This window comes from Triturus cristatus, chromosome 8, assembly GCF_964204655.1.
Source record: "Triturus cristatus chromosome 8, aTriCri1.1, whole genome shotgun sequence".
Taxonomy (NCBI): domain Eukaryota; kingdom Metazoa; phylum Chordata; class Amphibia; order Caudata; family Salamandridae; genus Triturus; species Triturus cristatus.
Window position 1 is genome coordinate 1,179,029,086 of NC_140591.1, and position 25,752 is coordinate 1,179,054,837.

At 44.6% G+C, this 25,752-nt stretch overlaps 1 protein-coding gene across 1 annotated transcript in view; it reads right to left on the bottom strand.

The window, feature by feature from the left end:
• The window catches only part of LOC146805567 (cohesin subunit SA-2-like), a 627,511-nt gene that overhangs the window by 587,850 nt on the left and 13,909 nt on the right, over positions 1 to 25,752 (bottom strand). Inside the window, exon 3 of the mRNA XM_085622843.1 lies at positions 10,965 to 11,114. Coding sequence (XP_085478969.1) covers positions 10,965 to 11,114 — 150 coding nt within the window. The remainder of the gene's footprint in view (positions 1 to 10,964; positions 11,115 to 25,752) is intronic.

The following is a 25,752-nucleotide window of genomic DNA, read 5'->3' on the forward strand; positions in this document are numbered from 1 at the left end:
TAGCTGTTTTGTGTTTCTTGCGTGGGTTGCGGTTGCCAAGGCTTAGTGGATCCAATCCGGACACTAACACCGGAGCGACCCTCATCCTTCGTGGGACAGTCGCCCTCCAGAAGCTGGCCTTCCTTGACGCCTCCTAGACCCCGTGGCTGACGAACCAAGTTACACCTCTTCCACCTGGAAGCACCCGACATTGAAGGGCTCTTTCTCCTGAGCCCCCTGGTCACTGTGCCGTGACCCAGACTCTGTCCCCTCTGCTTTCAGGTCCTTCTCTTCAAGATCTACATCTACAATCTTCACGACATCGACGACGCTTCTTGTTAGCAGCAGTTCTTCACGTTTTGCCATTGAAAATCAGCCCGTGACCCAACATCGAAAACAACCTATGCACCCGGCTTCCCTGGGGCAGGTAACAGTGGTACCTCGGTAAACTCGTGGGTGTGGGCCCTTCAAAAGCTTAACTCTAAAGTATTGAACTTGTACTCCTGCTAGAAGTGTTTTTAAATCTTGTAAAATTCAACCGCGACATTCTCCATAGTCTTTAATAGAGATCCCGACAGTAGCTTCTGCCTCTGCACGCGTCTCCCGTGGGTCCCCTTCCTCACTACCTTGGGTGGTTTCACAAGGGGCCAGCGACCCTAAATGCCCTAGGCATTGTCTGTAGAATTGTCGTAATTCTTATACCACTTTTTTGATATATGGTTTGGTCCCCCCCTGGGGCCCTATGATTCCAGTGCTATTTATTGTAACTATCAATGATTGTTTGAATTGTATCTTTACCTCCAGCCTCATAAAGAGACTAGTGGGATTATTCTTAGAATAAATACATATATTTTAAATATATACCTGTGTGGACTTCTCTTTCATTTGGTTATTCAAGAGGTTATCTATGGTAAAACAATAAGCTTAACACTCCTTCAAGACTTAGCCTGAAGGCTGCTCTCCACAGCTACCACTAGGATAGCTTCCTTTAAAGGTTGTCTTTAACCTATCACCATAAGAGTCGAATTGGACTGGTGCAAGGTGTCCCCTATAACTAGTGGACAGCATATGCCAGGCCAACTTCTCATACTTGGCTGAACCCTCTTTAGCTTCAATCCTAGCTTCTATCAAAGAATTTCAAGAAGAGGTCCACTCCGACAACCGAGCAGCTAAGGGGGCCTCTAAAAAGCTGCAAGGGGGCTTGCGAAAGTTAAATAAAATATGTACTGACATCAGCGACCGTGTCAGCATGATTGAAGGCCGTACAGAGAGTTTAGAAACAGATGTTACTGCCCTAAGAGAACAAGGTTCAGCTCATGACGCATGCCTGACGGATATAAGGATGAAAATGGAGGAGCAGGAGAATGGACAGCGCAGGAACAATCTCAGCCTGCTAGGCATCCTGGAAGGAGTCAAGGGAGACAACCCAAGGCGCAACATTGTGAAACATTTGCGTGAAACCTTCCCGGATCAATCAAACTGGAACTGGGACTACGAAGTCCAACAAGCCCACCACTTCCCCTTCAACCTGAAACAACGACGAGATGGCAGCAGCTCACTCAGAGAAAAACCCAGGGCATTCCTAGTGTTCTTTGGGAACTTCCTTCTTAGACAAATTGTTTATGATCAAGCCCGTCCGAACTCACTGGAGAGGGCGAACGGTGTGATGTTTTTCGGCAAACCTGACTTCTGTCACACAACGGTAGAATGCAGATGACACCTGCGCCAATTAATTACCCCCTTTCAGCAACTAGGAGCCCAAGTGTTTTTAATGAATCCTGCCAGGTTGAAAGTTATCTTGAATGGGTTCACTCTGATTTTTCTGTCTGAGGTCAAGGCAGGGGAATTCCTGGGGGAGGTCAAGGCTAAAAAAGGAGCAAGTAAAGTCTAGACAAAATTAAATAGTATGAGAGAAGCATGATAATTAGTGAATAGGTATTAGCCTAATGGAATGTCTTTTCCTTGTTGCACTTAATTGATGGAGATGTTACTGCATTCTGGGGTTTTCCGGCAGATTATTAGGGGCTGGGGGCACTCTTTTTAATTGACCATGACCCTGTTGTTATAGGTTGTGTTCTTTATTCTTTTGTTAGTTTGGGCTTCTTCTCCTTCCTCCTTTTGTGTTCAACATACATTGTATAAATAGACCTAGGCCGACTCTTTTCTTTGTTAAATTACAAGTTGCGGCCTAGCGGCAAGGAGCTCTCACTGACAACCATCATTCAGGGCTATCCTGATTGCTCTATTTATGGAGGAGTGAGGGATTGAGTAGGGGGGTTACTGCACTGTGGTGGTCGGGATCACGCTACTTGAAATTATGATATTGTTAGGAGTTATTAAAATTCAGGAAAATGTGGGAAAAAAACAAAGAAAACAAAGAAAAGAGAAAGGGAAAAGGAAAAATGTATAAATGGAGTAGATACGCAGCACTAGTAGGGAGGAGCTTTTGGAACCTCAGGAAACACACGTGGAGGGATCCCAGAAGCATCTGCTGAATTCTTTGGGGTATAGGATTATTGGAGGAACCACACAGGGGGCAAAGACAAAAGGGGTAGGGGTTTTGGTACAAAATAGACACCTATTGAATTCAAATAGGGTGAAATCTGATGGGTTATTGTGAATGCCATCTCCCTCCCAATTTGGTTTTTACACTTTGTTCTATCTATGGGAGCAATACGGATGATCCCGGGGTTATTAATTGGATCACAGGCAAACTCACTCATTGGCCACTCCCCATTGTCATCTATGGGGACCTAAACATTAATCTACCTAGCAATTGGAAAGCAAACGATCACTGGCCTATACAGGTAGAAAGCCCAAAGTATATCAAGCTTTGATCAACTTAATACAAACCCATGGGCTTAGTGATGTGTGGGCCACCCCAAAACCTACTCAGCCAGGCTATTCATACTTCTGAGCCCCGTACCTCTCCCTTGCAAGATTAGATTACTTCTTTGTTTCCTCCTCTTTACTCTAAGCTTACTCGATAGAGATCGCCCCCCGATTCATGTCTGACCATAATCCCCTCATTTTAAACATCAGGGGGCTGGGTATTAGGAAGGAGACTTTGAATTGGAGTTTTGAAAAAGCCTTACTCCATGATGAGGGATATCAAAGGCATATGCAGGGGTGGATCAAAGAATTTTTAGAGCTAAATATAGGGTCCGCAACAGTGAGAATCGTATGGGATACATTCAAGGCAAGCATCCGAGGGGATACCTTGCAGTTCTCTATAAGGAAAAACAAAGAAGAGAAAGAACAGCTCTTGAAACTGCAAGATAAGATGAAAAAGGCAGCAGAGAAATTAACTTTGGCAGTTCAATTGGGTGTTGAAATTGAAACTGCTCAACTTGAAGTAATAGTTAGCAAGGCTGAAACTGGGTCTATATTTGCTGAGAAAGCCGCCGCTAAATTGGCTGCTGCCAGGGAGAACATTTATGAATGTGGAGACCGCATTGGTCATCAATTGGCCCTCAGAATCAGACAACAGGTATCTGCTAACGAGATTCTATCAATCCAACTTAACTCAAGAGAGATCCCGAATGCCTCAATCAAGATTCGAAAAGCATTCTGTGAATTATACCAGAATCTCTATTCCGAGGAAAATGTGGGCTCACTAAATTTGAGAGAGGATGTCTTGAATATCTTGACAAAATCACTGTAGCAGAGCTCAGTGTAGAAGATCACGATCAATTAGAAGAACCTCCTGTATGGGATGAGATGGCCAGCCTACCTGATGGAAAAGCGGCTGGTGCCGACGGTATCCCGGCTGAGTTCTACAAAATCAGTTAAACACACTCCTTACATCATTGATAGTTTCTATTTTTAATGGGGCACCTCCACCTGCCTCCTGGTCTAATGCCAAGATTGTAATATTCCCTAAGAAAGATAAGTCACCACTCGAAATGGGATCCTATAGACCAATAACTCTAATAAACTGCGACTCGAAAATCTACATCAAAATATTCGCAATGCGACTTTCCCTAAGGATAGAACCCCTGGTGTCGCAGTGGCATCATGGGTTTATACCCAAAAAAAGTACCACGGAACACATCCGCAGGGCTATCACCTTATTGGACACAGCTCGGGTATCAGGAGACCTGGTGTAATTAATCCTGCTCGACGCTGAAACAACGTTTTAACGGGTCTCCTGGTCATTTCTCTGGGTTGTCATGAGAAAGATGCTCTTTGGGCCTAAGGCAATTCGGGCCATACAAGCCCTCTATCTCAATCCCACAGCTAATATATCTATTAATGGGACACTAACTGAGCAGATTAAAATCTCATGGGGGACTCGCCAAGGCTGCCAATGCTCACCTCTGCTCTTCGCACTGTATATAGATCCCTTCATTAAAGCAATAGAAAACAACCAATCTATACGTGCGGTGAGCAGATTTGGGCTGGGCACTAAAATCAAGGCCTATGCCGATGACCTGGCGGTAGTGACCCCTGACCCTTCAAGGACAATTAATACATTAGAACAAGAGGCAATAAAGTTTGGAAAAATCTCGGGGTATGCTCTTAACAAAGGTAAAACCCAGATTATTGCAAACAGTAGATTGTCGAGTAGTACAGAAAGCGAAATATCTGGGGGGTCTCCTTAGCTGCTAATACAAACCTGATAGTAGAGGAAAATCTGATCCCGTTGGCGATAGAAACCAAACGGGCGCTTAAACTGCTAAATAATCTGCACCTAACTATCGTGGGGCGATGTAATGTCATTAAGATGACCTACTTTCCTAAACTACTGTACTTTTTCAAGGCTATCCCTTCAGAGATTGGCAAAGTAATGTTTCAGAGATTTGACCAGATTTTTTCCCAATTTGTTTGGGCATACTCTCAACCCAGACGAGCTTTCCCTTCCTAGGGAAAGAGGCGGCTGGGAACTCCCAAACTTAAGATTTTACTACTGGGCCTTGGTCCTACAGTATAGCGTGGAGCTGCTTCAAGAACAATCATGCACTCCAATTGCAGGTCCCCCAGCTCCTTTCCAACTGCTACTAGGAGAAGAGACCCGCGGATGTCTCTGGCGACAACTTACATTTGGATATTATAAACGGGTCAGATTTAAGACCCTGATGGGTACTTATAAAGTTTTCTGTAACATCGGTAAAATGTTAGGGCTTGGTAGACTGAACTATTACTCTCCCCTTTATAACAATTTTAATTTACCAGCAATTTTTGGGACTCCCTATCTTCAAGGATGGTATAGAGCGGGAATCCTAAAAATGGGAGATCTGATAACTGCAGATGGCATTAAAACATTCCTAGGCCTTAAAATGTCATATCATTTGAGTGAACAAGAAGCTTTTAAATATATTGCCATAAGAGATTTATTGAAAAATTTAAAAAACCCACACTACCAAGAATTGGATATATTTATGCCACGTTAATTAGTCTAACGCCCGATGATATGCTTACCATTGCTAATAAATGGCAGGTGAAACTGAATATTCCTTATAGCACCTTTAATCAGGCTGTGCAATCTGCTAAGAGCGATCTACTATCCGCTAAATTGCAGGCACAATTTTATAAGAGCGCATTTTTTCTATATATCACTCCTAGCAGAGTTGCCAAATGGGGAACGGGGACAGGAACGCTCTGCCCTAGATGCTCAGAGTTTAGCGCAGACTCAATACATATGTTTGCAACATGCCCCCATCTTGCACCTTTGCTGGGAAGGATACAAGATTTTTTTTTTACCAGAGTCCTCTCTCAGAATATCCAGTTAACCCCAACGATTGTTCTACTAGGAACACAAAATGAGATTAACAGAAAGAGTGGAGGTGCACTTATCTTTGTGGCAATGACTATATTGCGCATCTGCATAGCCTCATCTTGGATGATCCAAATCCTCCATTATTCTCTCACTGGCTGGTCCGACTGATATCAACATGCCACACTGAGAAGGCTATATTCTCCAGGAAGGGTAGTCGGGGAAAAAAGAAGGGTCTCGCTATCTGGGAACCTTTAAGTGCTTGGCTTAGATAGATACAACTATCGGGGTCTCTGAAAAAGTAAGAAGTAATTCCCTTTTTGACGCTTGGGGAGTCGCCGATAGGGTCATTATTCTGCCATTATTTTTTATCTCACGTGTCACTTAAAAGCCTAGCTACTAAATGCAGAGCCTTTTTTCCATGAGACTAGTCTCTGAATTATGCAACATCTATATCTTTCTCTTTTTATTCTTGATGACTAAAGATATAATCTGAAGTTGTTTTAACGAATTAGGGCTTTCTTCACCATAAGCCAATTTTGCTGTTTCTTGCACAGGGGGTGGGGGGTGGGGGGCGGGGAGTACTTTATGTGATATTGTCCTCTATTTTTGTAATGGCTTTTGTACTTTCAATAACAAAAAAATTAAAAAAAATATTTTTACTAAACATTTAATTATCCTAAGATAAAAGGAATGTTTACAGTGGGGGCTGTTGTTGGGGATGAATCAGCAGTTGTGAGAGGGAGACAGGGACAAGGGACGAGGGGTTATGAAAAGAGTTTGTCAGCTATCCTGATACAAAAGAAATGAGTGAAATGGAGTATTTCTGATGGTGACGAAGAGGAAAGTGCAGAGAGTATTCCCTCTGAAAAAGGGTAATAATGCAGAAAAATAGCATTTTTTTAGGTAATATTGTGGTTAGAACACATTTAATATGAATAAAACACTTTATGGTAATGGCCTCTTTGCAGTGAAGATGCTGATATGGCTTTCTTGATTTTAACACAGATCCAAGTATTTCATCTTTTCCACCGATAATAAAATAGGGGCCATTTAAACTTTGTTGGCAGTACACAGTATCCAAGAGAAAACTGTTCAGGTGATTCTGAGTAATAGAGTGACCTACTAGAACCCATCTGGTTCAATGATGCATCATTTGAATTATCACTGGATTTTTACCTCCTCTTTCGCTTCATTTTAAATTCAGTACTTTCCTGTGCTGTGGTGTACCATCAAAATGTTCATCCACACTCTAGGAGCCATTGTCTACTGAAATTCAAATATGTTCTTAAGCACCTCTGTGGAGGCATGGTACATCTCACAGCTTCAAATCTTCTACACTCACTCAACCACATCTACTCCCCAGTGCAAAATACCAACCCACCATCATTCGTCCAGGATAAGGCACCTTCACCTACGGCCATAACACTGGCCTCAGCAGACCAAATCTTTAGGGGGTCCTTGCTCTGTCAGCAGCTTGGAATACTTATGATGTAGCTAGCTTTGGTGACATTTTAAATCCATTCACCAAATTTTGTTACGCCACCACTACTTCCCTTTTCATAGGCTTTCCAGAAAAACACTACCCACCATATCAGCTCTCCCATGTCTAACTCTATCATCAGCTCTTCAGAGTAAGTAATCCGTTTATTGAATAGTTAATTAAAAGCATAAAAATTTTAAACAAAATCAACATGATACACTGAATTTTCAAAGAACTTAATTAACAATAAAGTTAGCAAAATTCCATTATTCGGGTAGTCTCCGCAGTATACCTTGTTTAAAGTGAAAGAGTGCAGAGATCTAACCATATCTAAAATAAACAATTTCACTCATAAGGTAAAACGTAATTACATAACCACTAAATTCATTGTCAGTATAAAAAGATGTTCACAATACGAGGTCGGCAATGAATACAGTGGGCTGTTTTGTAAGTACGGTGACCCAAGTTACCTTGATACCTAATGCCTTTGCGAATACACCAATGAAACAATACAATAAAGAGGGACAAAGTGGTTATTGCACACTAGAGCTATCACATTTAGTGCCTCCGGTATACCCACTTAAGCTTAATGATAACTGGGATTGTCCCTCCTGTTTCCTCAGGCCTGCCCTCCTGGTACCTCCCTCTCCAAGGGGGAATGCAAAATGCAAGGGTACCCACCAAAACACCCAGTATAATCTTCGTTTAGGGGACACTTAAAAGTGCAACTGCGTTCTTTCTAAGAGGGTTTTAGCCCGATAAATGAGCACTGTCTGTCCGGAGTACACCATTCTCCAAATCCGATCTTACTTACTTTCCGACTGTTGAGCAGGTAGCCCAGCACATATTACAAACGTTGTAATTAATGTCTGACATTGTTTCAAAGGGAGGGCTGTCGCCCGACCATTCAATAAAGATTAATTTACAATATTCCCAAATTTAGCACATCTCCCCAGCACCCCAGATGATCTGCTGCTGAAGCAAAAGGAAGATGCCTGTGCACAAGAACAAACTCCCTCTGCCAAAAAAATAGGCTTTAGCAGTAGTCGTCTTTGATGATCTAAAGCAGGGCAACAGCATAACAAAAGAAACCATGATTCTTGATAATTGTGGCATAACCTGCAATTATTGTCAACACCTGAACCAGCCCAGAGCGGGTTAAAGTCCCTTATTGGCAGTGCAAGTAGTCTCATATAAAAAGGATTTGAGTCCGAGTAGTTGAATTGATGAGATCCAAGAGGTATTTTTGTGGCTCTTCAGAGTAGCGATCCCCTAACCCAATATTATTTTATATACATACAAATCTTTTTATTTCACATTTGTAAAATGTTAAGGAAAATAAAGTTCTGGATTTTAGAAATCACTGGTCAATACAACAATCAATTTACTAAACAGTGTAAAACATAAGTCTGTTGAAAAACCTAAAACACCAATCGGGCTTTATGCCGTCCAGAAATACTTCCTTAAATTTGCGGAGACTACACAGGGTGATGGGGCGGGCGAATACCATAAGAGAGGATGCAGTAGTGGTGTCCCTGGCACCATGGCATTTGATATCATAGAGTGGTCATATCTCTGCGCAGTGCTTGCGAAACTTGGGTTTGGTCCAGCATTTATCGGTTGGGTGCGACTTCTATATACAGACCCCCTTGCAACAGTTGTAGTAAATAATACAAAATCGGCTGCCTTCCCTCTCCATAGAGGGACCCGGCAGGGTTGACCCTTGTCCCCGCTTTTATTTGCATTAACGTTAGAGCCATTAGAAAACTGGATCCGTACGGATCCTATAATATGGGCATTACACTGGACGGAAGAGTGGGAAGTTCGTATCTCACTCTATGCTGACGATATCTTGCTGTACCTGGCCTCTCCCGAGATATCCCTGCGCAGGGTACTAAACATTTTCACTAACTTTGGTACATACTCAGGTTACACCATTAACTGGGCAAAATCACTCCTATTCGTATTTTAAGGAGACCGGCCCCCTATGCCCAAGGACTGCAAGGTGGCGATCGCCAAGGATGGTTTCAAATATCTTGGCTGTTCATCACTAAAGACCCTAAATTATACTATGCATCCAACTTGTTGCCGCTGCTACAGAGACTGAGACACGATGTGGAACACTGGAAGACTCTTCCACTGTCGCTATTAGGTAGGGCAGCACTCTTTAAGATGATGTTGTTACCACGGTTTCTGTAGGTCCTTCAAAACTCACCTAAATTGGTGCCTGGTAACTACTTTAGATCGGTAGAAAGTTTACAGAGAACTTTGCTATGGGGTAGCAGTCCGCCAAGAATTGCTTTCCCAAAACTGGTTAAAAGCTGGTATGACAGGGGAATTGGCCTACCAAATAGTAAAAAGTACTATTGGGCGGCACAGTTGGTTGCCATCAATAACTGTGTGTACCGACCTCCACACGACCCAGGGTACGCTATGGATAGATGGCTCTTGCCTGGAAGTAATTGTACACAGGCGTTATACTCTAGGCCGTTGAAATTCCACCTGACAGGCCCCACAAAACACTCAGTCCAAGTTTGGCACAAGGTGTACATTAGTATGGGATGGACAAACACCATTACACTGGCCACCCTACTGTGGAATACGGAACAACTGGCCTCCCTCTGGAGAACTGAGGGCTTTGATAAGTGAGATACCATCGGGATATCTCGAGTAGGGGATCTGTGGAAAAAGGGGGCGGTGAGACCCTTCGCGACTTTCAAACAAGTGCATGAATTAGTGAAAACTGAAAGATTCCGGTATTTACAGATAAGACATGCCCTACAGACAGAGATTCCGGAGGGAGTTACTCCTCCACTTGAAGATAGACTGCTGGAAGTGTATATGCCAAAAAAGGGCATTTCAATGACTTACTTGAAATTGATTAATCATTCACCTGATCCTCTTTCGCAACTCCGTGACAAATGAGAGGGGGACTTACCGGGACTGGAGGAGGAGGACTGGCAAGAAGCACTGGCATCACCAAAGGTGGTTGCAATATCCTCTAGATTTAAACTGGTGCAGCTCAAGATTTTGCATAGAATCTATGTCACGGGGCCCGCCGTGGTCAAGATGGAATATATAGAGAACCCCAGTTGTAGAAGACAGTGTGGCAGGGAGGGCACATTTTTCCATATTATATGAGAATGCCAGATATACAAAAATACTGGAATGATATCGCCCGGTGTATGGGGGAAGTACTGGGTGGAGAAATAGTCCTGGAAGCCAAATGCTGCATATTGAATATATGGGAAACAACAGACTTGGGTAGTAAAGAGAGGACATGGGTAGCATTGGGCCATATGGTCGCAAAGAGAAACATAGCAAGGAAATGGTGAGCACAAGACGTCCTGAAAGTACAGGATTGGAAGAATGACATGGATTGGTGCATGTTTAGAGAGAAAACAGTATACCGATCCAGGGGTGCCCGAAAAAATGGATGCAGATATGGGGAAAATGGAATGCATACAGGGGGGATATCTGTGAACCACCTAGATTACCATCACAATTTTCTCCTGATGAACCGTAAACCTGAAAGATAGGAACGACCCACAAAATGGAAATGTTATTTACATAAATTATCCAGGTGTGTGGCGTAATGGATTACTGTGATCTGAAATTTGTACTGCTTATGAAATCTGTATTGTTGATTGTTATCGTCAATGAAAAGAAAAAGGAAAAAAAAAACTAAAACGTCAGCCTGATGTTGTTTTGTAGGTTTTAGTAGAAAATCGTGTACAATAAGCTTGTGATGAATATAAGAATGTGATTTACTTGTATTTAACGCACCTGTATCGCTCTCTTGCCCATGCTGACAACCTCATACAGAGTAACTGCTTCAACCAGGTCTCCATTGTGGTGTTTAATTGAGGATGCTTGTCCAGAGGAGTTTCTTCGGGTTATGTTCTCAGACTGTTCTCTGGTCTTTCTTTTGGCCCTCTAAAATCAATATACATAAAAGGGCAGTAAGGTTTGGGTTGTTAGTGAAGCAACAGTAAAATAACAAATTCAAGACAAGATAATCTCATATCATATGTGAAGTCATAGGTGGGTCTGTCAAAACTAATACTGGTCTGTACAGAATTCTATAAACCAATTCTCCCTCAGTGGACCTGTTCAGACAGTTGAGATCTACACACTGGGGAAGGCGAGGGAGTCAGGGAATGACAAGCTTCTATACAGTCAGTATCGTAGTGGAGCTCACAAGGGAATCGAGAGGTGTGATCTGGCACCCTTTTAGAATTCTAATGCAGGGGTTATGGTCAGATCAAGATCAATACATGTCTGAAAACTAGACACATGGGGAAGTCCAAGATGGCCTGACTTGTGTGGCTCTAACCAGGTTCTCTTACCCAGAAGACCGTCCAAACCTCGAACATTGGCTAAAAACACACATTTTCCTAACATTCCCGTGGGGAAAACTCCTGGAATCTAGAGGGAGCCACACATTTCCTACCTCCCAGCATTCCCCCAAATCTCCTGATAAAAATGGTACCTCACTTGTGTGGCTGGGCCTAGTGTCTGCGATAATAAAGATCCCAAAACGCAACCTAAAGACATCTCCACTTTAACTGATTTGTTAATGGGGGAGCTGGGGTACTTGACACCAGGCTCGGTGGCCACAAGTGAACCTACCAAACCCAGACATTTCTGCAAACTAGACACCCAGGGGAGCCCAGGGTGATGTACCTCCCATGTACCTCTCTACGTTTTCTTACCCGCAATGCCCTGCAAATCTCAAACTGATTAAAATCGCTCATTTTTCTTGTATTTCTGTGATGTAAACTTCTGGAAACCAAAGGAATAAACAAAATTCCTACCAGCCAGTATTCCTCCACTTGTCCTGATAAGAAACGCTACCTCACTTCTGTGGGTGGGCCTAGTGCCCATGACAGGCATGCATCAAACCAGGGTCAATGGGAGCCCACCTGATTTTGGGGGGTTTATTTATCCTCTGGTGTCTAGTGGCCTCTCCGTCCACCCCCACAGAAAGACTGATGCTCATGTTTTGGGGTGGGTGCAAAACACGATGTCTGAGTGAGCCGCCCCACACCTGGGGGGGAAACAACCATTACAATGCGGATGTTACAACGCATTGACATTACAACGAGGTTGTTACAAAGCAACTACCATTACATCGCAATGCCATTACAACGCATGGCATTACAATGCATATGCTTTTACCACGCATGCCTTTACAACGAATTTCGTTGTAAAGGCATGAATGGTAAATGTGTTAGCAAGGGTAATTGGGTTTTGGAGGGGCTAAGAGTAATTTTAGGGTTTAGGGTGGGTATGGGTTTTGGGGTGCCAAGGGTAATTTTAGGGTTCAGGGTGGGTATGGGTTTTGGGGTGCCAGGGGTAATTTTAGGGTTCAGGGTGGGTTTGGGTTTTGGGGTGCCAGGGGCAATTTTGGGGTTCAGGGAGAGTTTGGGTTTTGGGGCGCCAAGGGTAATTTAAGGGTTCAGGATGGGTATGGGTTTTGGGGTGCCAAGGCTAATTTTAGGGTTCACGGTGGGTATGAGTTTTGGGGTGCTAAGAGTAATTTTAGGGTTCAGGGTGGGTATGGGTTTTGGGGTACCAGGGGTAATTTTAGAATTCAGGATGGGTATGGGTTTTGGGGTGCCAAGGAAAATTTTAGGGTTCAGGGTAGGTATGGGGTTTGGGCTGCCAGGGGTAATTTTAGGGTTCAGGGTGGTTTTGGGGTGACAAGAGTAATTTGAGGGTTTAGGGGGTATGGGTATTGTAAGGGTAAGTTTAGGATTTTAGGGGGTGTGGGTAGTAATGGTAATTAGGGGGTTTTAGGGGGTATGGGTATTGGGGTAGTAAGGGTAATTTTAGTGTTTTAGGGGGTTAAAAAAATTATATATATATGTATGTATGTATGTATGTATGTATATATATTGACTTACCTTAAGCACTTTTACCAGGGGTATGCCTTTACCACGCATGCCTTTGCGTTGTAATGGCATGCGTGGTAAAGGCATATGCACGGTAAAAGTTTGCGATGTAATAGCAACGCGTTGTAACATCACTTGCGTTGTAATGCCATGCGATGTATCGACATATATTGGTTCTGGGGTGCAACAAGACAAGATGCGAGGGTGAGCCACCCCACATTTGGTTTTTTTTGGTGCCTATTTACGGAATAATGGGCCAAAAGATGGGTGTGGGCGCTTCTGTTGGGCCTATTTACGGAACACTCCCCTCCCTCCCCAAAAAGGTGAGGTGGCAGCTCACCCAGGCATTGCACTGTGCTCCCAGCCCAAAACTGGTGCATCAGTCTTTCCATCCCCAGGGGGTGAATTGAAGGCGTTCTCCCAAAAGCTGCCCCCAGGAGACAGAAAGGCCAGTAATTGAAGCCGGCACAGGAACATCAGGAGGGAAAAAATACAAGTTGCAAAATTAAGGTTAAACAGAAGACAAAGGGACGTATTGATATTTCAGCAATGGAGCCGACAATCCAAATGCTTGCATACAAATGAGTAGGTGGGGAGGCGCTGGGGTCCTGCACAGTGCCCCAAGTGTCATTTAGTTTAAGCAGGGTTTAAATGTACAATTGTTTTGCAGACTGGCTGACAACCTCAGCAACTCATGTGGGTCTCAACACAACAGTATCCAGGACATCGGCAATCTGGAATAAAAAAACAGGTCTTCTGCGTTTATGCCTGAATGAATTAGCATCACAATTTCTATTATAACCGCCCCCGTGCTCCCCTCTCTTATTTGCGGTGTTTATTGACCCCTTTATCTGTAGGTTAGAGAATAATGCACAAATACCGGCAATATGATCACAGAATTGGACTACTAAGACCTATGTCAACGATATTGCGTTGGTCACATATGATCCAAACACGGCCATAAGGATAATCAAAGATGAGGCCAAGCATTTTGTGCAGATTTTCGGTTATGCTTTGAATCAAGACAAGACAGAATGTACTCAATCAAAAAATTAAGATGGCGGACAACCGGTTAGTTGAAAGAGCCACGTACCTGGGTGATAGCATGACCTCTAAACTGGATAATCTAGTTAAGAATAACATGGAACTCTTAATGGAACATACAAAAAAGGATCTTGTAAGGTTGAACAACTTACATTTATCCATTGGGGGTAGATGCAATGTAGTAAAAATACTGTTTCTCCCGAACGTTTTGTATTTTTTTTAGGGCAATATATTTGGAATTTACCCCTCAATCGTTTAAGGCAATAGAGAGTATGTTTTCCAGGTTTATATAGGCATACACGCGACCTCGCAGAGCATTTAGGTATATCACCTTGCCAAGGGACAGAGGGGGCTTGGCTCTCCCAAATTTTAAATTATATTAATGGGCCAGCACGCTAATCTACAGCTGTGAGTTGTTTAGGACAAATATGGATAACAGGCCAAATACTAAGGTTCCCTCACCACTGGAACTCCTGCTGGGGGGAGACGAGAGGATGTCTGTGGAGGCAACTACATGACAGTTATTACAAGAAAGTTTGTTTTAAAACTCTTTTTAGTATTCATAAAGTATGGAGTACCGTACGTAAAACTCTGGGAATTGGTAGACTATCCTTTTATACACCTATATCCAACAACCATATTCTCTCCGAGATTTTTGGAGATCCATAATTGTTCAGATTGGCTACTTTTTCTCCTCCTCAGCGCTCAAGTCTTTTGACAAATTGAAACATGATTATACCCTAGATCGAAGAGATTTTTTTAAATTTCTCCAGGTTAGGGACTATCTTTGGCGAAAGGGAGGGGGAAGAGTTACGTTTCAGAGAGTAGAAACCATTCAAAGTATAATTAGAGATAAAACTGGATCTATTGAGGAAATCTATGATTTCATCAATGCTGCTATGCCTGACGATATGGACAAATGCTCTTCAAAATGGCAGGCCAAACCGGTGGTCTCAGCTGAAACTTTCTTATACGCTTATGAATTGTCACAGTCTCTTTTAATGTCCACTAGGCTGCAAGCACAATTTTATAAGACATGTTTCTCATTGTATTATACACCCTATGAGATAGCCAAGTGGGGATCTGGAAAAGGAACAGTATGTGCACGCTGTGCACTTTATGAAGCTGACATCATTCCTATGTTTGCATCCTGTAATGTACTGCAAAAGTTAATTAAGGATATCTCGGATTTTTTATCAGAAGTGTTAAGAACGGAAATAGAAGTATCAGAAGAAGAAATAATGTTAGGTACGTCAGGAACAAGTCGAGTAGGGAATGGACAGGGATTGATTTGTTTTAGCTATGACTGTCTTAAGGATATGCATTGCTTCGGACTGGTTGGATCCAAGGCCACCAGCTTTTCAACAATGGCTTTCCAGATTGTTGGCAACTTGTAGCCAAAATATAAATGGAAAGGGTGTTGTGCACGTAAAAAAGGCATGAAAATCTTGGATCCCCTGATCTAATGGATGTAAGGGCATAGAGGATCTGGTTAGATACTATGCATGTTTTATCATCTTTTTGTATGGGCTGGTTTTAGTAAAAAGGGAATATGCACTTGTCACTTTAGGAGGTCACATGAACCTTTATGGATACCACCAGAACAGGGATTCAAAGGATTGTACCCGAATGATTAATACTCTAGGGAAGCCTGCCGTCATCTTATGGTTGTTGTTATTTATTGCACCTGATGAATTATGTACTGATGTTTTACCTGTCTGAGGGGGGTGGGGGGTTGTTCTTGCAGGTTAAATAAAGAAAGAATATTTTTTTTAAAGATAACCGCCCCAACCCTCCCTCAATTCTGGAAAATGCTGATGGTACACCTATTCAAGGAGCGTGCATCCTTTGTCACTGAAGATGTCTTCACATAGGTCACCCCTTGTTAGCTTTTAATTTAAAGTGCTGTTAGGGTCTTGAGACCATAAACCATGCTTTAGTGAACAAATTTATTTTCCTCAGTTTGAGGTCTACAAGTAGAGAGGTAGACCCTCTAGTAACTGGTGCTCAGGGGAACCATCAGGATTCGTTAATTTGGCAGCACTGACGTAACATTGCTACATTTACCTAATCTGACAAATGACCTTCAGGTAGCACTGAGAGAGTGTGAAGAAGGAATGAACTGTGTGGAGATGATTTTTGTGAGACCTATCAGCTAGCGAGGTAGGGTTTGCATGCAAGATAACTTGCATGCCAAAAGAAACTTGGTTCATTCACAGGGATGTATTCAAAGAACTGTTCTGGGGAAAAACACGTAAACAGATGGAGTGAGGGATCTTTATCTTATTTGATGAATGTTAATATTGCATCGAATGGCAGGGCAAATACTGACACTACAACAGTACTTATTTTTGAGAAAAGGAGTTCCAATTTAAAACATACCCAAACCATGTATGTCCCGGAGCGGTCATAATTTGAAACAAGTATTTGCAAAGCCAACAGGTCGCAGTAGGTGGAGACCTACTTGTTCTGCCGATGACTTTTATTCATGCTGTACTGCAGCTTCAGAAATGAAGAGGGGGAAACTGAGGAGCAGGGAGATGAAGGAAAAGGAAGCACATAAGGGTGGGAGCAAAAAGGAGGGAGGGGTGATGCGCACGAGGGAGAGAACACAATGGGGCAAAAGGAGAAGTACACAGAGGAGAGTAACACGAGGGCTGGGGAGAGAGAGAAGCACACGGACGAGAAAGAGCAACACGGAGCGTGGGGGAGAGAGAAGAATGAGAGAGAGCATCATGGAGCGCGGGGTGGGAGAGAAGCACACTAGGGAGACTGCTTGAAAACACATTATAGTTTTATGCATAGATTATTAAGAGTTCAGGTCGACTTAGCATCTGCTAACAGAAAGAGTGAGAAGCTGTCTGCTTGTTCACCACACAGTGCCATTAGGTTGCATCAGAATGCCCTTTCTGCCACTTATTGAACTATTTATATTATGTTAAAGTACCCATGTGCATAATCAGAACAAAAGTAAGGAAGAAGCGCCGAATAAAGATAAAAGTTGACAGAGAGTATGCCGGAAGAACCACGAGGAGTAAGCAGATATTTCAAGACCTATAGAACAAAAATAAGTTTCCATGCGACAGATGAAATGTGAAGGGAAAAAGACAATAAAAAGACAAAGATTACACCTAATTTGCGAAGAAGTGTGTAAAAGGGAGACAAGAAAGAAGATGGACAACGGGAGAGGTGAAGGGAAGAAAATAATTTCAGGTTCATGTGTACAGAGTGAGTAGACAGACAGTGATTAACAGTAGAAATACAAAACCGTGCCAAAGGTCCATTTGAGAAAGCTTACCCAGGTCTACAATGGTGGGGGTAGGGTGCCAAGACATTATGGGTGCCAGGAGATGATGGGAAGCTAAATATGTGAGTATTATATCCTCATTCACATCTCTCCACACATGCTTGCAAAAGGGTCCGCATAGATTCCTGCACGTCAAAAACTTGCAAAGTTCTGGAGTCTTGCAAAGACCCGGTGAGGGAACCTCTGAAGGGCAGGGCATTGCCGATCATTGCTTGTCGAGATGGGTGAGTTGCCGCTAGGAAGGCAAGACAGGTCGTGTGCATTCCTCATCAGGAGGCAAGGGTCCAGCATCTTGGTAACCTCCAACATCTCCAAAAGAAAATGCAGCAGAATATGTTAGAGATCCAGTGGTTATCCTCAAAAGGATTACAACTATTGACTGCTCATGAAGCAATCTGTCTTGGCACAGCTGTCATTTTTGGAAGAAGGGACACCAACAATATACAACAGAGAGAGTATATGACAATGGCAGGGAAAGTCTTTAAGGCATTGGCCTTTCAAATGACCACACTATGAAAATACCCATTTATACCAATTCAAGTCTTGCCAGAGTCGGGGTCATCAGATTATCAATATGGTGCCCGAACAAATGAAACAGAATGGTAGTAGAGAAAGAGAAGTAGATTTTTCTCTCTCCAAGGTAAGGTCAGGAAGATCAGCACTAATACTCCCACGGATAGTTCCCATAAAACCATGTACTCATACAGAAGCTAAAGAAGATCTAAAAAGCGACTGCGTGGACAGTATAAAAGATAACCTGAGAAAGTCTTCCAGATGCTGGAGAAGATGGATGTGGTGGAAGCTACTTCGAGGCTGCAGATGAGAAATGCCAGAGAGAGACCACAGCCAAAGAACCTTCCTGGACAAACTCAAAACAGTACAGACTTAGAACTCCCTGCCAAAGACACCCACCCTTGAAGCAGCCAGTGTTTATCGAGAAAGCGGTTTCCACCCAATTTCAAAATTTGATCAATAAGAAAAACCTTCAACAGACCATGCTGCAGCATAGAGACAGCTTCTCTATAAGTGGTCGGGAACACCCTACTGACCAACAACTAAAATGACACCTTCCTTCCCAGTCTGCTTGACCTCTCAACAGCAGCAACTACCAAGTACTGACCCTCACTTTGAAAACATGCATGTGCTTCACTGACACGTCATGCAGTGGCTCATTTATTACCAAATGCCATCAGCTCATTTAGCTGGAAAACTTAGATTCCCAGCAGAACCCTAGTCTCCTGCAGAGTACTCCATGTATACACCATGTCCTCCATCATCCTCAATCGCAACAGAACACCTCATGGATCCATAGTTACCAGTAATGATCAAGCAATTCTACCTCAAAATCCCTTGAGCTCATGACATTGACTAACTCAAAATCTTCCTCAATGAGGAAGCAATCGGGGAGGCCGCGTGATCGGGTCACTTCTTACAGGCCCATTTCGCTTTTGAATGCGGAACCGAAATTTCTGGCCAAGGTGCTGGCTAATCGGCTGGTCAGCGTGGTGTGCGATCTGATCCATCAGGACCAGTCCGGTTTTATCCCTCATCGCAACACCGCGCTTAACCTGCGGCGTTTGCATGGGGTGCTCTCGAGGGTTCCGTTCATACGTGAGCCAGCCATTTTGGCGTCCCTGGACGCCACTATGGCATTCGACACGCTTGAGTGGCCATATATCTGGGCGACGCTGGAGAAGTTTGGGTTTGGCCCGGGATTCATTGGCTGGGTGAAATTGTTGTATTCCGGACCGCTAGCCCAGGTGGTGGTGAATGGTAGAGTATCGGCTCCTTTCGAATTGGGTAGAGGCACGCGACAGGGTTGCCCGCTGTCGCCTCTCCTCTTTGCGCTCGCCTTGGAGCCCCTGGCGGAGTGGCTGCGGTGGCACCCTTCGATTCGTGGTCTCCGATGGACTCCTGAGTATGAGGATCGAGTCTCTCTCTACGCGGACGATATTCTTTTGTATCTTGCTTCCCCGCGTGAATCGTTGATTGTGTTAGTGGATGTGCTGTATTCCTTTGGCCGGAACTCGGTCCTAGTCATCAACTGGGCTAAGTCCTGTGTATATGTCCTCTCAGGGGAGGCTCCCATCCTCCCGCGGGGTTGTCCTATCCAGGTTGCTCAACAGGGATTTAAGTATCTGGGTATTATTATCACCCTGGACTCCGCGGCCCGATACACACAGAACCTACTCCCCCCCCCTCCAACGTTTGCAGGCGGATGTGGCGCGTTGGAGGCGCTTGCCGCTCTCGCCGCTCGGCCGGGCGGCGCTGTTTAAGATGATGTCGTTGCCACGGTTTTTATATGCCTTACAAAACACGATGGATGTCGTTCCGGCTAGTTACTTTCGGGAGGTGGAGGGTCTGCAACGCCAACTGTTTTGGGATGGGAGGCCGCGGATCGCCCTCGCGAAGCTGACGCTCCCGTGGTACAATGGGGGGGTCGCCCTCCCCGACATCAAACGTTATTACTGGGCCTCCCAGCTGGCTGCGATAAACCACGGGCTTTATGGGCCCGCCCTTAATCCGGCTTTTGAAATGGACAAATTGTTGTTGCATGGTGGCGACTACAATCGTGCGCTCTACTCTAGATCGCTCGACGCACGTTTGACGGGTCCGACACGGGTCGCGGTACGGGTGTGGCATGCGGCAAACTCGGCGATGGGGTGGAAGGATTGGATGACCAGGGCGACGCCATTGTATGCTTCTGAGCGACTGGGTTGTTTGGTGACGACGAAGGGCTTCGAGAAGTGGGACACGATTGGCATCAGCAGGGTGGGCGATCTTTGGACGAAGGGGGGATTTAAAACATTTGATGTGCTGAAAGCGGAATACCAGTTGCATGACAGGGAGTACTTCCGGTATGTACAGGTTCGCCACGCGTTGTCTTCCGTGTTCCCGGAGGTCGCGTCCATCCCGGAGTGCTCCCCCTTGGAAGATAGAGTGCTTGACGGGCATGTACCGGATGGCACTATCTCATTGATCTATAAAAAGCTCATTAACGATCGCTCGGGACTGCTGGCCGCCCTCGTGAGGCATGGGTCGCTGATGGATTGGAGCTGGACGACGAGGATTGGGTATCTGCGGTGGCCTCCCCGAAAGAGGTGGCCATACCGGCCCGCCTTCGTTTCATCCAGCTCAAAATACTCCACAGGGTTTACGTTACGGGACCGGGCCTGATGCGTATGGGATATGCGGTGGATGGGATGTGTAAGCGTGGGTGTGGCATGTTAGGGACCTTCTTCCACATTTTGTGGGAATGTCCGGAGGTGACTCGATTCTGGCGTGGTGTGCATGCGGTGTTGCAAGCGGTCACGCATGTTGCGCTGTTCCCCGAGGCTAGAAGGTGTCTGTTGAATGTGTGGGAACCGACTGATTACACGGTGACGCAAACGTGGTGGGTGACATTGGGATATATGGTGGCCAAGCGTGACATAGCACAATTGTGGGGCTCCCAGAGGTCACCCACGATTTCGGTATGGAAGGAAAATATGGATTGGTGTATGTTCCGAGAAAAGGTTGTGTATGTGGCGAGAGGTAAGCCTGGGAAATGGGTAAAGGTGTGGGGCCCCTGGAACTCCTATCGCGGCGGGATCTGTACCCCGCCACTGACGCCCGACTTGGCGGCGGCCCTGTCTCCCTAGTCTGCACATTCTCTTGACTCTGTGTTATCGTGACCACTTTGTCTCTGCCCCTGCCCTTCCCCCCCCTCCTATTCTTGTAGGTTGGTAGAGCCCTCCCGAGGGGAGCACATACTGTTGCCTAGACTTTTGCCGCCTTGTGGGTTTGTTTTTCGTTTCTCATTTAAAATGAAACCGCCATTTGGGATGTTTGGGCAATGTGGCCGCAAATGATATTTTTGATCCGTGGGACTTTTTACTGCTTGCTGCTTGTGTTTATGAATGTGTTTCATGGTCTCACTGTCTACTAGCGGCCGGCCTGAAGGTTGTAGGCCCATACTTGTATATCTCTTGAACTTTGTAATAAAGGTTTCCCAAAAAAAAAAAAAATGAGGAAGCAATCTGGAAAAAGACCAGGGGAAAAACACCAGGTGCTGAAAGGCTTCTGGCGTACTTTTACCAAATGTACAAGGGGCAGATCTTGGTAAAGATGAAGGAAATCTATGATGAAGCCAAGACACAGGGTGGACTACCAGACACAATAAGGGAAGCCATAATAATAATGATGCATAACCAAGGCAGGGATCCCCCTGAACCCAATCTCCTACTGCCAATTATTGATGAATAATGATACTGACATTAAAATACTTAGAAAGTGTTGGCAACTAGGCTTAATGGGGTAATTACCATTCTAAGCCACGAAGATCAATGCAACTTTATGCCACAATGCAGCGCACCTACCAATTTAAGAAGGCTCAATCACATATTGGAAACTTCTGCCCAAATGTAGGAAAAATGTATGCTCATCACACTTGATACAGAGAGGGTGTTTGATTCTCTGGCATGGGAATATAAGATGTTGATTTTACAGGATACGGGATTTGGGCCAGGCTGCAGGGAATGGATGCATCTCCTTTACAAGAATCCAACGGCCAGTGATAAGTCAGAAGGAATGGTATCTGAGGCATGAAAGATCAGTAAAGGCTCAAGGAAGGGATGCCCGCTGTTGCTTCTAATCTTCCCATTTAGCTATGGAGCCTTCTGGCGATATGACTGAGGCGATCACTGACGGATTGGAAAATTTGAGTACGGGCAAGAAGACATGCGGTCTCCATGTATACCAATGATACACTAATAAACATCAGATGACAGAGACTCAAAACAAATCCTACTTAGTGAGTCAGAAGAATTTGGGCCAGTATCAGGTTTACAGATAAACAGAGGAAAAACTAGTGTTTTCTCTTGGGAGTTTTGTTAATCAGGGAGGTCATGGACCGATAAGAGTTGGAGTTGCACTAGAACTTTGGGATTTAGGTGTCTCACGCAGATGAAGAACATAAACATGATGTGGTCAAGGTGTTGGAATGCCTCACCTGTTCAGTTAAATTCACTCTGCCACTTTCACACATAGGAAGAAGGGCAGAGGCCAACATTATCTGCCTTGCCAGATGCTTATTTGTCTTGCAGAATTCTTTCTGCGCTTTGGCCAAAGAAATGTTTCAGAAATTAGACCGACTTCTGTTATCTTTGGTATGGGCAGGGAAGAGGAGCCAAGTATGTCTGGATACTTTGAAACTAGACTCTTCGGAGGTCTGTCTTGGACTACCTGACCTGGAGTTATATTATATTGCTTCCAAGCTACAACATGGTACTATCTGTTTAGAACATGGGGACAACTGGGAAAAACAGATGCTGCACAGTACCAGGGGCACGGATGCTCACGCTCACTGAAAATAGGAAGTAATACGACACACTACCTACACACAGTGAGACGCACAGGAAAGGCCAGGGAAATGGCTAGGACTAGGATCCTAAGGAGACCCCAGGTCAGCTGGAAATATGGTCACTACAACCATTCAGACTGATAGGCAATGGAATCTCAGTAAGATGATAGAGGAAATGGGGGTGTAATACACTTGATGACATGTACCCTAAGGGCTCTATTGTTACATTGGTGCAGGAGTCCTTTCAAATTTGCCTTGGAGAGTTCCTCCAGGATGATAAGTTACTAAATACCACCAGGGAGATTTGGACAGAATTCCCTGTGACACACGATCCATCTGTAGATTGGTATGCAACCTGTACAGGGTTATGAAGGCAGACAAAAGGCTGACTCCTTTAAGAGTTAGGAAAATTTGGCAGGAAGATATACAGGACCCCATTACAGGCAAGGATGGATCAATGCCAAATTTGCGTCCTTTTCTTCCAACATCTTGACCCATTTGGGCCCATGCCTGTCACGAATACTTGCCCCACCCACACAAGTGAGGTACCATTTTTATCGGGAGACCTGGGGAAATGCTGGATGGTAAGAAAAGTGTGTCAGTTTGGTGACCCCACAACTTTCCCACACAGAAATATGAGAAGAATTTGATTTCTTTTTCCAGCTAAATCTGAGGTTTGCAGGAAATTCTGGGTAGGAAAACGTTGGAGGGTCCATGCAAGCCACACCTCCCTGGACTCCTCAGGGTGTCTAGTTTTCAGAAATGTCTGGGTGTAGTAGGTTTCCCTATATGCCCACCGAGCCTAAGACCAAAACCGAAGGAGACTCCCTCGCAAAACCAAGTCTTTTTTTGATCGATGGGCCATTTGCTGCCACGGGCACTAGGCCTAACCACACAAGTGAGGTACCATTCTTATCGGGAGACTGGGGGGAATGCTGGATGGGTGGAAGTTTCTGGCTCCTTGTAGATTCTATAAATTTCCATCACAGAAATGTGAGGAAAATGTGGTTTTTTTTGTTTGCAAAGTTTGAGGATTGCAAGGGATTCTGGGCAACAGAACCTGGTGAGAGGCACACAAGTTACCCCATCCTGGATTCCCATGGGTGTCTAATTTAAAAAAAATGTAGACATTTGCTAGGTTTCCCTAGGTGCCGGCTGCACTAGGGCCCAAAATCCACAACTAGGCTCATTACAAAAAAATAAGGTCAGTGCCTAGTGACCATTTTTTTGGGGGGGATGGGTGCATTGGCGTGCTAATTCTAGACAGCCCCCACCCCTATGTATAAATCAAAAGCATATTCCCTGGTGCCTAGTGTGCTTTCTGCCCCCCCTCCGGAGGGGGGCAGATACAGGGATATTGCCCCAATCTGACTCCGGGGGGGGATGGGGGGTAGAAAGACTGGCAATTTTTTGGGGAGTGGGGGCATTGGCATGCCCATTCTGGGCAGCCCCCACCGCTATGTATAAAAAAAAAATTCACGGTGCCTAGTGGACTTTCTGCTCCCCCGCGGGACAGATCTGGAACTATAGCCAAATCTGTCTCCGGGGAGGGAGGGGTGGGGGGGGGGGGGTCAGAAAGGATGGATGATTCCTGTTCTCTTCCTAGGTATACTGGTGACTATGAGGGGCCTTTAAAGTGTGATTTTTGTTAGAGCTTGTTTCATATAATCCCATCCTTGTCACGAAAGTAATATTCAAAGATGCAAATTCAGCATTATAAATTATGGGTCTATTGTTTCAGATTTGTTTCTGTGCTTATTAGTAGAGTAGTTAAGTAGCTTTGTAGCAACATTTCATCTCCATTCAAACCTTTGATACGGTCATTGGTCTAGACAGCTACAGGCTTCCTTGTGAACAAAAGGCCTTCAAAGAGTCCATTGACAAATCTGTAAGGACTGACTGTTAGACCTGGCTTTTTTCCCGTGGGTTTATCCCGAGGCTTTTTGCTTCGTGGCCTCCTACGTTTGACTCAGTTTTTGTTGGTTTTAGGACTCTGGAGACTTTACCACTGCTATTCAGTGTTAAAGTGCATATGCTCTCCATGTAAATTGTGTTTATGGATTGGTGTTTCCATGATTCGCTTATTTGACTTACTACTAAGTCCCTAGTACAGTGAACTGTGTGTGCCCAGGGCCTGTAAGTCAAATGCCACTAGTGGGGCTGCAGCACTGATTGTGCCACCCATGTGAGTAGCACTTTAAACATGTGTCAGGCCTGCCACTACAAAGCCTGGGTGTGCAGCCTTTCAAAGGGATCTCAGACCTGTCACTGCAGTGTCTGCATGCAGTCTCTACTGCCATGTCGACCTGGCAAGTGCAGCCACTTGCCAGGCCCTAACCTTCCCTTTTACTATATGTGAGTCACTCCTAAGGTAGGCCCGAGGTACCCTTGTGGGCAGGGTGCAGTGTATGTGAAAGGTAGGACATGTACTGGTGTGGGTGACATGTCCTGATAGTGAAATACACTGCCTTTAGTTTTTCACTATGGAACGGCTATCTTTCCCATAGGACAGAATGGGAGTTTATTTATAACATCTTATAAATATAATTTGCCATAGGGACAAGACAGAAAGATTGAGCTTATTATGCCTGAACTCAGAATATAGAAACGCATCTTTTGATAAAGATGACTTTTATATTGTGTGTTTGGAAATACCACTTTTAGAAAGTGGGCATTTTCTTGCTTGACCATCCTGTGTGCCTCTGCTGGGTTGTGAATTGACTGTCTGACTTTGGAGTGACAGGGACAGGGGATGTGCATTTATTGTAGACAGCCACTGGGGGGGGGGGGGGGTTGAGGTGTGTCCTGTCTTTCCTGGATGACTCAGAACTGAGATGAATAGACCTGGGCTGCATTTAGGGGTATTGGGATGAGATGTCTTTGCACCTGAATGGGCCCTGTCTGCCTTACACAATGCTGTCTCCACCTGGATCAGAGAGGACAGAACTGGTTTGGGCTGAGCTAAGAGACTCTCTGCCACCAGAG